Raw genomic sequence first — 13177 nt, forward strand, 5'->3', positions numbered from 1 at the left:
TTGTCATGTTGTGATTTACCTCATAGTTAATTGATGCGGTCCATTGCTTATAACTGTTTAGCGAAGACATTTTAAAAATCTCCATGTGAAAAATATTTCCGGAACCAAGGCCACTAAAATAGTGGGCAGACTAGGGACAATGGTGGAAATATCTGACCAGTGAATGTCACAATCGACCAATCAGAATCAAATATCACAAAGCACTGTGTAATAAAACACACAAAAAAAAAAAAATAAATCACACAAATATGGAGCTAATCTGCTCTATATCGTCATAGTCTAGTTATCTCACCCCAGTAGTTTATGTTCTCAGGGTCTAGCCACCTTCAAGCAAGCAAGGGAAGCAAACAAATCATATGTTTGTAATAAATTACTCTTGGATATCTAGCTACGACGCACTTTAAAGAAACTCATTTCTAACATTTTTGTGAGGTACTGTCTTGGAGTTGTTATTTGTTTGTTATTGTTTACAGAACGTTTGATGGGAAATTGAGTTTTCGGAGTATTACATTTACAGACACGGCAAACGTCAACGGGATTTATAAATATTGTGTGTCTTTTTGAGCCACGTCTGTCATGATTTCCCATCTGCTCGAAATGTTTAGACACACAAACAGTCCAAACACAAACCTAGTAGACAAGCCCAGATGTAGGATGCTGATGTCATGTCAGAGCCAGTTAAAGTGTTGAAAACACTTTATCAATCTTGATAAGGATACTTTATACAAAAATTAAGAAAAATAACACAATAACAATGATCTACAGAAAACATTCTCGTTTTGAATCAAATGTGATTTTCATTTGAACGATACTAACAACTCAACACTCCTTTAGTGTTGGATCACCATCAGTAAACAATTTACCACATCTGTTTGACATAATCCTTCAGTCAGCAACATTTTTTGGTGGCTATAAAAACTGGTTTGTCTTTATTTGATTAAATGCACATCCATATCATTCAGTCCACACGATGATGTCCAAACATATTAAAAGATATTGCAGACTGGTCTCCACAGTAGCATTAAAGGGAACAAAACTTTTTTACATTGATGAAGGGGGCTGTGCAGCATTTAACATGTTCATTAGTGCATTTAATTTTCCCTGCAGTGTTTGACAGTAATTTTTATTTAATTATTTGGTGACATTGAGAGGGGTTTCACTTTGCAAATTAATCTAATTAAGAGATCACCTCAAAATGACAAAGTACAAGGTGTAGAGGGGAAAGCCAGGGGTCTACCAAATAAATGTGAGCATTATTCACAGTAATCCAGATTTCTTCTGACCTGCTAGTTCACACATTCTGACATTCATGACCTACTTTAACTGCTAGACCAAAATTAACCATGAAGCACCAGTAAAAAATGCTTTAAGGAGAATTCGGTTATCCTGTTTTATGTGAGCGGGAGGCAGTCACTCATGTGTTTGTTCTACTACAAAAACCCCTCCAAAAATATCACTTACCATGCTTAAATTTTCCATTGCACAAGGAAGCAGGTTTACTTTGAATGCACAAGCTTAGGAAAAATATTATAAAACATATAAATATATTTTGATTCTAAAATATATTTTAGATTTGACACCATCTTAAGACAGACATAATAAAAATCATGCTCAAAAATTAAAGGAGTACTCAACCCAAAAATTTAAATTTGCTAAAAGATTTATCCTCCTTTCAACCACCCAAGATGTAGATGACTTTGTTTCTTCATTGGAACATATTTGGAGAAATTTAGCATTACATCACTTGCTCACCAATGACAGTCCAAACAGCTGATAAAAACCATCACAATAATCTATGTGACTCCAGTCAATCAATTAAAAGCTTGTAAAGTGAAAAGCTGTGTGTTTGTAGTAAACAAATCCATTATTACATTATTAATCCATATTAGTGTTTTAACTTTAAACTGTCGCTTCTGGACAAAATACCAGGCATTATCCCTAATTACGCTTCCTCCAGTGAAAAAGTCCATCCCTTGTTATCCTTTCATATTTGTTTTCACTTGTAAACGGTGCTTGATCTGTGCATATTTCTCTCCTGATTCAGACAAGCCGACTTTTTCACCGGAGAAAGCAATATTCTGGATAAAGTACTTTTATTTTAGCTTAGTATTTTAGCTGGAAGCAAAGGTTTGAAGTTAAAAACGTCTTCATGATGGATTTGTTTTTTTTACAAACGCAGCTTTTCACTTCACAAGACGTTAAATGATGGACTGGAGTCGTGTGGATTACTTGTGGATTATTGTGATGTTTTTATCAGCTGTTTGGACTCTCATTCTGACAGCACCCATTCACAGCATCTTGGATGGCCTGAGGGAAAGTAAAAATTTCAGCATATTTTCATTTTCTGGTGAACTATTGCTTTAAGGTCTCCAAAATAACTCCAACTCCAAAAATAATATCAATTTTAAAAAAAAGAGAGAGAAGAAGAAATGTGTGGCTGCATTACACAGCCAAATTCATTTAGGTTTATTGTGAGTTTATTTAAAAAAATATATACAAAATATTTACCAGACCCTTTTACCTCTTGACTGTTACTACATTTTACTCCACATAGGGGAGCTGTGTTCTTATGGTGAGAACACAGATACTAGAAAAATTAGATCTAAGTGGGTATTTAAAATCTTGCATCTACATTTAAAACATAACCCTAAATGGAGACATACAACAGACTACTATTGTTTTTACATAAAGGCTATCAAATACGATAGATTAACCCATACCCCATCTGAAAATTTTTCTTCCCCTACATGTGTACAGGTTTTGAGAGATTTAGCTCACTTCTGGGGACAAATTCCCCAAAGTATAGCCAGCCCATGAGAAAGTGCAGTTAAAAATTTAAATAAAAACAGCAACGTAAGTGAATAGAGCATTTATTTTTTTCATAAATATTTAAAAGTTAATTAACATAATACATTTCCTTCTACAAAAATTGCAAGCTCCTGTCCCAGAAAAAAACATCCTAAGACATTCATGATGGCAAGATATATAAAATAAAAAAGGTAACCAAATTCCTGTCCTTCATCACCAATAGTGCAATATGAGATCAATGCATCGGTTCCTTCAAGGACAGTTGCAGTACTGCTACCATTCGCGCAATGTCACATGTGGAGGGTGAAAGACAGACATAAATATGCATTACAGAGCACCTAGTGTACACTGTAGAATTTTCCCCACAGTTCTGCTTTTTATGAAGGAAGAGGAGAAGAAGTTGCCAACACTTTTCATCTTATTTACTGATATAGCCAAAAACAGGGACATAAATATATAAATTCACAAAAATAATTGTCTAAAATGGCAATAAAAATTATGTGACTGACATGAGTGAGGAGCTGGGAGGCTTCTGACTCATTCACATCTCAATAAATGGGAAGGGGAAACACGTCAGTATGCAGAAAACAATGAGGAAAATGAGTAGAAACAGGAGCAGCCCTCAGGGCAATGACCCAGAGTTCAACTCAAATGCCCAGCTGAGAAGGCAAGATCCAGCCCAGACTGCAACACAGTCTGTACAGTAACGTTTTTTTCCCAGGGCATCAAGATAAATGTTATGGTGTACATATAAATAGTCTTATAAAAATGTAGCCAAAAGGCAGTTTTAGGTAGATTGTCACTACTGATTGGTTAGTCACACTGCACCAGTTAATCTTTCTTGTGGTGTATGTCATTGTTGTTCTGTTGCACGGTTGTGTTTTGCAGGACTTTAGGAAGCCTTTTGCCTTTTGTGTATGCATGGTACCAGAAGTTGAGGAAGAGGAAGAGGAAGATGATGCCATACAGAGCAATGATGTAGATGAATATGGGGTACAGGTAAGGACAGTCTTTCATTAAGAAGTACTGGCTAATATGACAGGTTATGATGACAAACTGGATCTGAGAAAAGAAAAAAAGTGTCAAATCCAACTCAAATCAGCTTGGTTGGTAGTATGAACAGCAAAAGACTATATGAGACACGATTTTTAAAACCAGATCTAAATCACATCTATATTTTAAATTAAAATCAGATTTTCATTCTGATGCTATGGTAACTGATGTAGATAGACTTCATCACTTAGATTTTATCACTTACAAGATGACAGTGAATGTCAGTCCAAAAAACAAATACAAATAATAAATGTAAAAAATATATAATTGAAAAATTAATAAAAATACATAAATATATAAAAATAAATAAAACAATAAATAGATGAATAAATAAATGTTTCCCCAATTCTGATCATATCAATGGTCAAGAAACAGCAACAAAAGGAAATTAAAATGTTGTAATACATACAAGCTGGACTGAAGTCAAATGCTTCTTCCACCATAAAAACTTCTGGTAGGTAGGGCCCAGAGCTGACAGTCCATAATATGTATACATGATGACATGAACGATGCAGTTTAGAAGGGCGTGAAACGTCCCCAAACCACCTGCAACATCAAACCAAACAGATGTCTATGGCAGTGTTTCTCAATCCAGTCCTCGCTGCCCACTGCTCTGCACATTTTGTTTGTTTCTCTTATCACTTCAGACGTTTGTTCTATTAGACCGTAAGTGCCCTGCGAAGTGGACTTGACAGGATTTTCCGCCATGTTTCCAGTTCGAAGGAAGCGTATATGTTCCATTCAAAGGGCATTAAAGTGTGCGAGACGTGAATTTAAATTGTATTTATGAATGAATGTTTTCCGAATTAAAGAAAACTTCAACAGATTTCCCGTGCTCAGGGAGTAGGGAGCAATGAACACTGTGTAGGGACCATGTCAATAGGAACAAAGTTCATGCATGGAGCTCTCGTCTAACGAGCTGGTTATCTGAATCAGGTGTATTAAATAAGAGAGACATGCAAAATATACAGAGCGGTGGGTCGCCAGGACTGGAAATGAGAACGACTGGAAATGAGAACCACTGTTCTATAGGAAATACATATTTTAAGCGCATTCATGCAAACGTAGAACAGACAAATCCATACCTGGAGAAAACCGGACTCCAAACCACCAAGTGAAGGGCATGATGGAATGATGGTAAACGTGTAGGAAGGTCACCTGATTGTGCTTTTTCCTTAGTACAAAGAAAATCTGTCCAGAAGAGGCAGAAAAGACCCAGTGTTAACATCCGTTTTGTGCGACCTGATCACAAGGACAGAGCTAAATACTGTATAGGTGTAAATGAGGTGTTAAATGGCTGTGATCCACTCACTTAAGAGATATGTTGTAATTTGAAGTTTCAATGAAAATCGAATTCAACCGCCCCATTTCCATTACTTACTGACAGATGAGTCAAAATTATTTTCTGTGGTAACTGACAGCATGCCATAGATGCTGTAAACAGAACTTAAGTTACATTGCACCTCAGAAAAGCAAGCATGAGACACTAAAAATGTTCTCTTCCATCTTTCTGCCTAACCACTTAACATGAGTTTTTTCTTTGACTCACAATACCGCTATTTTCTTCCATTTTTCATGACCTGAGAGAACAGTAATATTGCTGACTGACTGTGTGTCAAAGACGTGACAGACAACTAGTTGCTTACTGCCAAACAGTAGAAATTTAGATGTAATGAAACCAAGGTAATAAATAAGAAAAAACACTTTACTTACCGTGTCCAACATCTCAATGAACTTGGAGAAGTAATAGAGCCAGCAAGTCCATGCCATCTGGGGACAGAGAAATGTAGATTAAAGGGGTCATATGATGCTTTTTTAAAGATCATTATTTTCTATGCACAATCAGCTTGTAACACTCCAAAGAGAAAGGAAAACTTGAAATCGCATCATAGGACCCCTTTAAGCACAAATGCCCAACAAACTATTAAATACAAAACAAGTTATTTAAACTAACAAACTTGAATGAATCACTATATTCATCAGATACACAGATACAATGTATTACTCAGCAGTGAGTGTATTACTTGGTATGAATGGTTCTGTGTAACATTTAAGTCATGCGAAACCAACCACATCCAAGCCAAACAATTAAACCTGGAGCCAGATTACAAGCTTTTCAAAAAAGCAGGTAAGACGACATTTCTTCTGCTCTCACCCTCATGGCTTTTGGCGATCGAGTGTAGTCTACCAGATCACAGCTGAATGAATACCCTGTTCCCCAGCCTGACATCACAAACTGCAGAGAAGGAATATATACACCTGTAAGAAGCCTCATTGAAATTCAAGAACTACAGACAAATAAATTTTAAGAAATTCATCTTTGGTCATACCATTTAATATCTTGAAATAAACTAAACAGTGCATTAAAAAAAATTAAATGAAAAACCCCAGCTCATTATAAAAAAAAAAAACAGACAATCCAAGAAAACCATTTTTATATTAAATTTTGATTTACACACACATTAAATACATGCACCAACAAAATGCAAGTGTAAGAGGGATAACGGGCAAAAAAAAGAAGTCAATTGCGTTTTACTTAAACAGTTTTTGTTATTTACCCAAAGTAACAGTTTAGGGTGTTCACGTGAATTATGTACACCAAGTATGCTAATGTGTAAGAGTGGCATGTAAATGCACTTAATGACTCTTGGTCTATACGTTTTGTAGGAAACTACACCACATTATGCAAGTCTAAGGAGCTTTTTTTCCATACAGTAAAAACGCAGTGATTCACACTGCCAATCTGGGCAAGGGAAAGAGCAACACAAAAAGCTCTAAAGATTTCCACCTGTAATACTTAATTTCATTTTGTTCTACACACTATTATATGGCTTCAGAAGTCTTGAAGCATAGCAAACAAGTTACTTATATGGTGCCTGGCAGTATGAATCACATTTACTTTCACTGTATGGAAAGGAGCTGCTTTAAACATAATCTTGAAGAACATCATCTTTTGTGATTCACAGAAGAAATACAATCATACAAGTTTAGAACAACACAAGGATGAGTAAACGGTCATTTTTGAGTAAACTGATACAGACACTAGTGTAGGTAAACTCAATTCCACCCATTTACACATTAACATAATGTGTGACCTGCATGAAACTAACAGTGAAATGACAGCATAACTCAATGGAATCTAACAAAACACGTTCTTAAAAGTGTCTTTGTAAACTCCCAAGCAAAACAAAACAGGTTTGCCTGCTAGCAAACAGAAATAGGTTTACCTCATAACACATGTAAAGAGAATAAGCCACAACGCTGAAATTATAGATGACGAGGACCCGCTTCAGATCAAACGGTTTCCTGTTCTCCATTAATCTGGGCCCCAGTGACATCACAAAGTAGATGTAAAATACAATAATAACTGTCTGTGGGAGCGGCGAGGACATGAGCAGCCAGTCTTTTGTCCTGGGGTCTGAAATCACATCATAAGAATATCTGCACTAGTAACTGCATTAGTTTGTCCATTAATCTATGTTTGACACTGCTGTTGTTGTACACCATAATTCTCTGAGATCAAAAATTTATTGATTTAAAGCAGAGAAAATGAATGTGATTTTTACTTCCGAAACCTGACTGATGCACTCTTTACGAGTTGTTGAGGCTTAAATGTGTGTGGTCATACATTCATATTTTGATTTTCTTATGTCAGAAACCTTCTTACCTGCATCTTTGATCCAATTGTCATACAGCTGTGCAGCTGTGGATGTGAACTCACGGAATGCCATCACAGCCAATGGTAAGAGCCTAAGGTCACAAACACAAAGTGTAGGTGTGATATAACCCTCAAGAGATGACTGAAGACTATTTATTTTACCATCTACAAAATCTAGTAAAAAAAAATGTTTTACATTTAGTGCATTTAAAAGAAACTCATCCCACAAGTTAAGTCTGACACATATTAAGTCACATTAAATACATTAATTAGAAGTAAAATACATGAATTTACATTTAATGTAAAATACATTTAATTAGTTAAATACATTAACTTAAATGCCACGTTATTCAGACTGAATTTATAATTGAACAATCTTGAATTACACCTTCACAGTACTGCTCCCTTCTTGACAGTATGACATGATGTGATGTAGAACCTAAATGCTCTAAAATGAAGCAGGAAAGGTCCGTGTATGGTGGCGCCATGAAAGGTTGTATTGTGGTAAGAAAACACAAGAATCCTCCATCCTCTCCAGCAAACTCAGAGCTGAACAAGAGGGCGAGTTTTGGGACACAATGGTCAGCAGTCAGTGTATGTTCAGGACAGGACAGCACATAAAACCAGGGGGGTGGATAAACGAAGATATGCAGAGCACAGAGAACAATGTACAGTAATATACCAGAAAACAGCTGAACTCAGAGATGCATACAATGGAAACACTCAGTTGAACTCGACATGATACCATTACCAGAAAAGTGCATTTCAAATTTAATTATTCTATAATGAACATACATGTCTGTGCCTGTGTATTAGGGGCACAAAAACTTATTTTATTCATTTAGGAGAAATTAGTGCTGAAATTGCAAAAATTACTTTGATGCTTCCCAGATCTAGGTCAATTTATAGCGTTTATGGAGATAAGAATATAATTTCCAGCAAATGAAAAACTCATTATATAACACATATCTATTATCTTCTTTTTGTGAATAAATATTAATTTAAATAAAAAATATATATATATGATAGATAGATAAATAGATAGATAGATAATCACTTATTAAAACCTTTATCTACAAATAAAAGGTCACCATAACCAGATTTATCATTGGACACACAAGGACAATTAATCTTTATGCTACGAGTTCAAAAAGGATACAGTACATGCATATAAAAATTACATTAAATATGTGTTAAATAACAGGTTACTTTAATAATCGTAATAAAAATAATAAAATAAATAAAAGCACTAACTCAGCAGCTGTACGTGAATTCAGGCATCACTCTAGTGAAGAATCAAAGTGTTTTTTTCCTCCCTCCAACACACACTTTAATGTTTGAAGAGAAACTAATCCAACACGTGTTTCAGGGCATACTGGTCCAGTTATCTGGAGGGAGTTGTTTGCCTAGATACTGTAATCTTTAATACAAGCTTCAACACGCCTGTTGCCATGAGACAGGCAGGTTGCAGGTTTAAGAGGAGGACACTACCTTCCCTCCACACAAGTGCATTCAACACTGGGTGCCAACGGTGGCTGAACTGGAAAACCCAATACTAATCAAAACCAAACATAATATCTGAACTTTTATGATGTTTGAGTGAGGAATATGCTCTGTTGGCTTAGTGTTTTTCCATAGCTATAGGCAGAATTCTCTGTTGGTAAACTTTCAGCAATTAATAAACACAGGTAAATTAAATAAAATTGCCTGCATTACAAACAACTAGATTAATGACGCCAGAAAATATCGGCCAAGCAAATGTACAAATTCAATTCCAGTGCTGGATTCAGCAGAAATAATCTTGCTCTTAAAATCTGTGCATGTGTGTAAATATTACTCTCTTTAAATGACTCTAAATTTAAATAACAGTTGTGTAACCATTAAGAAAAAAATATAATTAAAACAATTTATACGTGGTTGTTACAGAAATGTATATACAAAAAATTAAATATCTAAAAATAAAATTTTGTTTTCGAGGTTCAGTTATGCACGCATTATTTAATTACATTTGTTAAGAGTCTGAAAAAGCACATAGCATTCCAGAGACGCCACCTGTGCTCTAATAAAGTAGCTCCTTTAGTGACCATAACCAAAAAAAAGCGTGTGATGTCAATCCAAAATAAACAAAGTTTACTAATGAAATGACTCAAAATATTAAGCCATGCTGGAATTAATTCCCAGCGTTTTAACAGGGAAGGCAGAATTTCATCATCATTACAGGAAATCGACATCATCACATACGGACTTCACAAAAGAATGCAGGTGCGCATGCACCTGTCTTACCGTGACAAGACAGAAAAAAAGTTCAGATATGTATTTCCACGCACACTTTGAGGTCCTCCCGATCTGCGTTCACAAGGCTGCTCGTCTTCTGCCTTTCGGCCAGGTAAAGCGGTACAAAAAGTAAAAGCTAATGGTTTGACCACACGACCTCCATCAATTACTCTTTCAGACGCGGGAGTTCCGTCTTCTTCACTGAGATGAGCGGGAGGTGGGCGGAGACGTTCAACCGATTCTGAGACTGAGGGCTCTGATTGGTCAAATGTCGCATCAGGACTCGCAATACCTGCATGCTATTGGCTGCATGACTGCCATGTAATACAGACATTTACGAGATGAAAAACAGAGCCGGACAGTAGTGAAGTATTTTTACTCTGCTGTAAAAGTACTTTTCAGGTGTCTGTACTTTATCAGAGTGTTTTTCTTTAGAAAACTTTACTTCACAACATTCCAAAGCATAATATTGTACTTTTTACTGCACTACGTTTCATATTAAATATCATTTAATACTTAATTACATTAGAAATCTATTACTTTCTTACTTTTACTCAAGTAAAAGTAATTCAAAGATTTACTTGAGTACAAGAAAGTACTACATTTTTAATGTTCTTAAGTATTAAAGATCAAACAAACAACAACTTTTATTTATGAAATGAAGTGCAGTAAAAAGTATGACATTATGCTTTGGAATGTAGTGAAGTAAAGTTTTCCAAAGAAAAACACTCTGATAAACTACAGATACTTTTTAAATTTACTTGAGTAAAGTAAAAATACTTCACTACTGTCCGCCTCTGATCAAAAGTATAGTGCCAAATAATTGTGACAGATTAATGATGCCACAATATATTAATTTATAAAATGCTCTAATAATATGTTCCATTTTTTCAGTAAAAAAAAAACAGTTTAAAGCTCAAAAATAAAGCGTAAACTTTTAATTGATCATCCCACAGAAGTAAAAACAAATATGTTCAGCATAATCACAAAGCATTTTTTACACTTAACCTTGGTATTTATTGGTTCTAAAGATATGAGAAATTTGTAGTTCACATCTATGTGAAATGCAAATCCTGCAGAAGTGAAGCTCAAGACAATGAAAAACTTAAAATCCACAGGCAAATCAGTAGGTGACAACCAATGGAAATACTCGACATCCATCAGACTTTTTTTATGTCCATTCACTTCACGTGCATCCATTGATGCAATATGCAACAGAATGCAGTAAGAGCACATTAACCTCTGAAGGAATGTACAGTATATAGTAGTTTATTTGGATATTTAAAAAAAACTGTTAGATGGGTTCCTTGCTCTGTCAGTCTACATCACTGCTCCAGGCATCTTCAAAAGCAGGATTGATAGCAGCTTGTGTTCCACCCTGTAAAAATATGTATCCAGAATATTCAGAAACATTAAACATTTAATCATTATCAAGCCTACACAATTCAGTTCTTTGATGTTTAATTATTATTTAGATGATACAGGGCACATAGTTGGATATATAAGTTTGTGAACTTATAGCTGTCATGGAGTTGTGGCTATTACTACAAAATAAATAAATAAATAGATAAATAAATAAATAAACCTTTAAAAAATTAATGAAAACTAGAAATATTTTTGTGTGACACTTTGCAAAACTAAAATGGCAAATATATTTAGAATGAATATTTTTAGAAGTTTCCAAATACATCTCAAACAACAATATAATAATAAATAATATTATATAATATAAATAATAATAATAATAATAATAATAATACATTTACATTTTTTTAAAATATAAATAAAATGTAAAAAATTTTGTATATTGTTGTGTATATGCAATTCATATTTTTTTCAAATACATTGCTAAAAAAAATTATCACCAAGCCATGTAATTGCTAATAGCTACTATGTGTGCATCAGTAATGCAGTAATACAATGTGATTATTTGTGTGTACCACAAATTTTTTTTGCCAGAAAAAATGGTAGAGCAGGATGTTAAACACAAAACATAGAGTGAGTGATAAACTACAAGCCATCAAGATGTGACTCCAGCTAACATGCACATCTCACGTATACCATGACTGACAGCAATTGCATTTGAACACATGCCATAATGGGCATAGTTTTTGTCAGCTCATCTGATCTTATCTATTGGCTGAGGGACGTGAGCAAGGTTGCAAAATGTGTTTACATGATGCACAAATTTGGATTCACTTTCTGCCCCACCTACAGTAGTCCAAGCCTGCAGATCTGTAAAGATATAAACAGCTACTCCACAACACATTGTATTTGTCGTAAAGATGCACCATTAATTCAATCATCCTCAGATTTTTTTAAAAATCTAAATAAGAGCCAATGAAATATGTAATATGTTTTATACTAAAAGAATGTCTCAAACTGTTTTACCCGTTTAGAGTTGGTTTCATCATCCTCAATGCCAGGCTGTCTCAGCACTGGGACCCAGGCCAGGATGTTACAATCTTTACCTCCACTGTACAGCTCCTAAAAACACAGCCCACAGATTCACAGTCAATAATGAGTCTATGAGCTAATACTAATACAAATCTCATTAAATAATTACAAGACCTCAGAAGCTTTAAATTGTTTTACTTAATGGCATACTTATAGTTTGTTTAGTTTATCAGTAAAGACTAAACCGCTAAGCAAATAATCAGGATCAACATTACCTGATAGTCTGGGTGGAACTCACAGCAGTCTACGTTATTATAATGTCCCCTCAACATAGTGATCAGCTCTCCCGAGTGAAGCCCGTACACCGCTACCGAACTGCCACATGGCACAAACACAAACTCCGGACTGCAGCCCCTCGATACAGTAAACTTGAGGCCTTTGCAACTCTCGTTCACAACCTTCCCATAGTTCACCTATTGATGAGAAATAACTATTTTTTTAGCAACAAATGAACAACCTAGCCAATAAAAATGTGCATAGCCATTTTTTAAAGAACATATTTCTTGTCATTAACAAAGAAAGTGTTTAGGAAAACACGTGAGTGACTTCAAATGATTTTATCCGGTTTTCATATCTGGCAACATTCTGTCTAAACTGCTTTTGGAATAAACTCTTTTGATCCACAGAAAGCCAGTAACACTCATGAGAGAAGACTTATTCCTTTTGCTGCATGAACATAGGCTCAAAATATAATTCTTGATATACTCTTATACAAAACAGATATTAGGTATTAAGAAAGTCTTCAAACAGCCCTAACTGCTACTCACTAATGTGTTTTCCCCTGTGCCACTGTTCCACAGGCGCATGCGATCATCTGTCCCAGTAGTGAGGAGATGAAGTCCGTCAGCTGTGAAGCACAATCCATTCACTCGCCCATTGTGTGCTGTGTTCACTGAAAGAAAAGTAAAATAGGATATAAAATATTTT

General features: G+C 35.1%; 2 protein-coding genes across 6 annotated transcripts in view; both read right to left on the reverse strand.

Moving 5' to 3' along the window:
* Positions 1–2872: 2872 nt before the first annotated feature.
* On the reverse strand, positions 2873–9980 carry LOC107743866 (elongation of very long chain fatty acids protein 7-like). Of its 4 annotated transcripts, none has more exons than XM_016557316.1 (9): positions 9847–9980; positions 7906–8068; positions 7529–7611; positions 7089–7279; positions 6017–6097; positions 5575–5631; positions 4947–5052; positions 4271–4407; positions 2873–3870 (listed from the first exon to the last, which is right to left on the reverse strand). In XM_016557316.1, exons 2-9 carry the CDS (start codon positions 7941–7943, stop codon positions 3640–3642), a joined length of 924 nt encoding a protein of 307 aa, XP_016412802.1. In that variant the 5' UTR covers positions 7944–8068; positions 9847–9980; the 3' UTR covers positions 2873–3639. The 4 variants fall into 4 exon arrangements, with proteins under 4 accessions (XP_016412802.1, XP_016412801.1, XP_016412804.1 ...); XM_016557315.1 differs by having other exon boundaries at positions 9803–9980; XM_016557318.1 differs by lacking the exon at positions 7906–8068.
* An 830-nt stretch (positions 9981–10810) lies between these two features.
* Positions 10811–13177, reverse strand: part of LOC107743893 (DNA excision repair protein ERCC-8-like) — a 10517-nt gene continuing 8150 nt past the window's right edge. For both annotated transcript variants that reach the window (XM_016557341.1, XM_016557342.1), the window contains exons 9-12: positions 13018–13142; positions 12466–12663; positions 12185–12280; positions 10811–11171 (exon numbers count right to left, since the gene is read on the reverse strand). In XM_016557341.1, coding sequence (XP_016412827.1) covers positions 11109–11171; positions 12185–12280; positions 12466–12663; positions 13018–13142 — 482 coding nt within the window. In that variant the 3' untranslated portion in view covers positions 10811–11108. The remainder of the gene's footprint in view (positions 11172–12184; positions 12281–12465; positions 12664–13017; positions 13143–13177) is intronic.

The sequence above is a fragment of the Sinocyclocheilus rhinocerous genome, unplaced genomic scaffold, assembly GCF_001515625.1.
Source record: "Sinocyclocheilus rhinocerous isolate Xijiao unplaced genomic scaffold, SAMN03320098_v1.1 scaffold377, whole genome shotgun sequence".
Lineage (NCBI taxonomy): Eukaryota > Metazoa > Chordata > Actinopteri > Cypriniformes > Cyprinidae > Sinocyclocheilus > Sinocyclocheilus rhinocerous.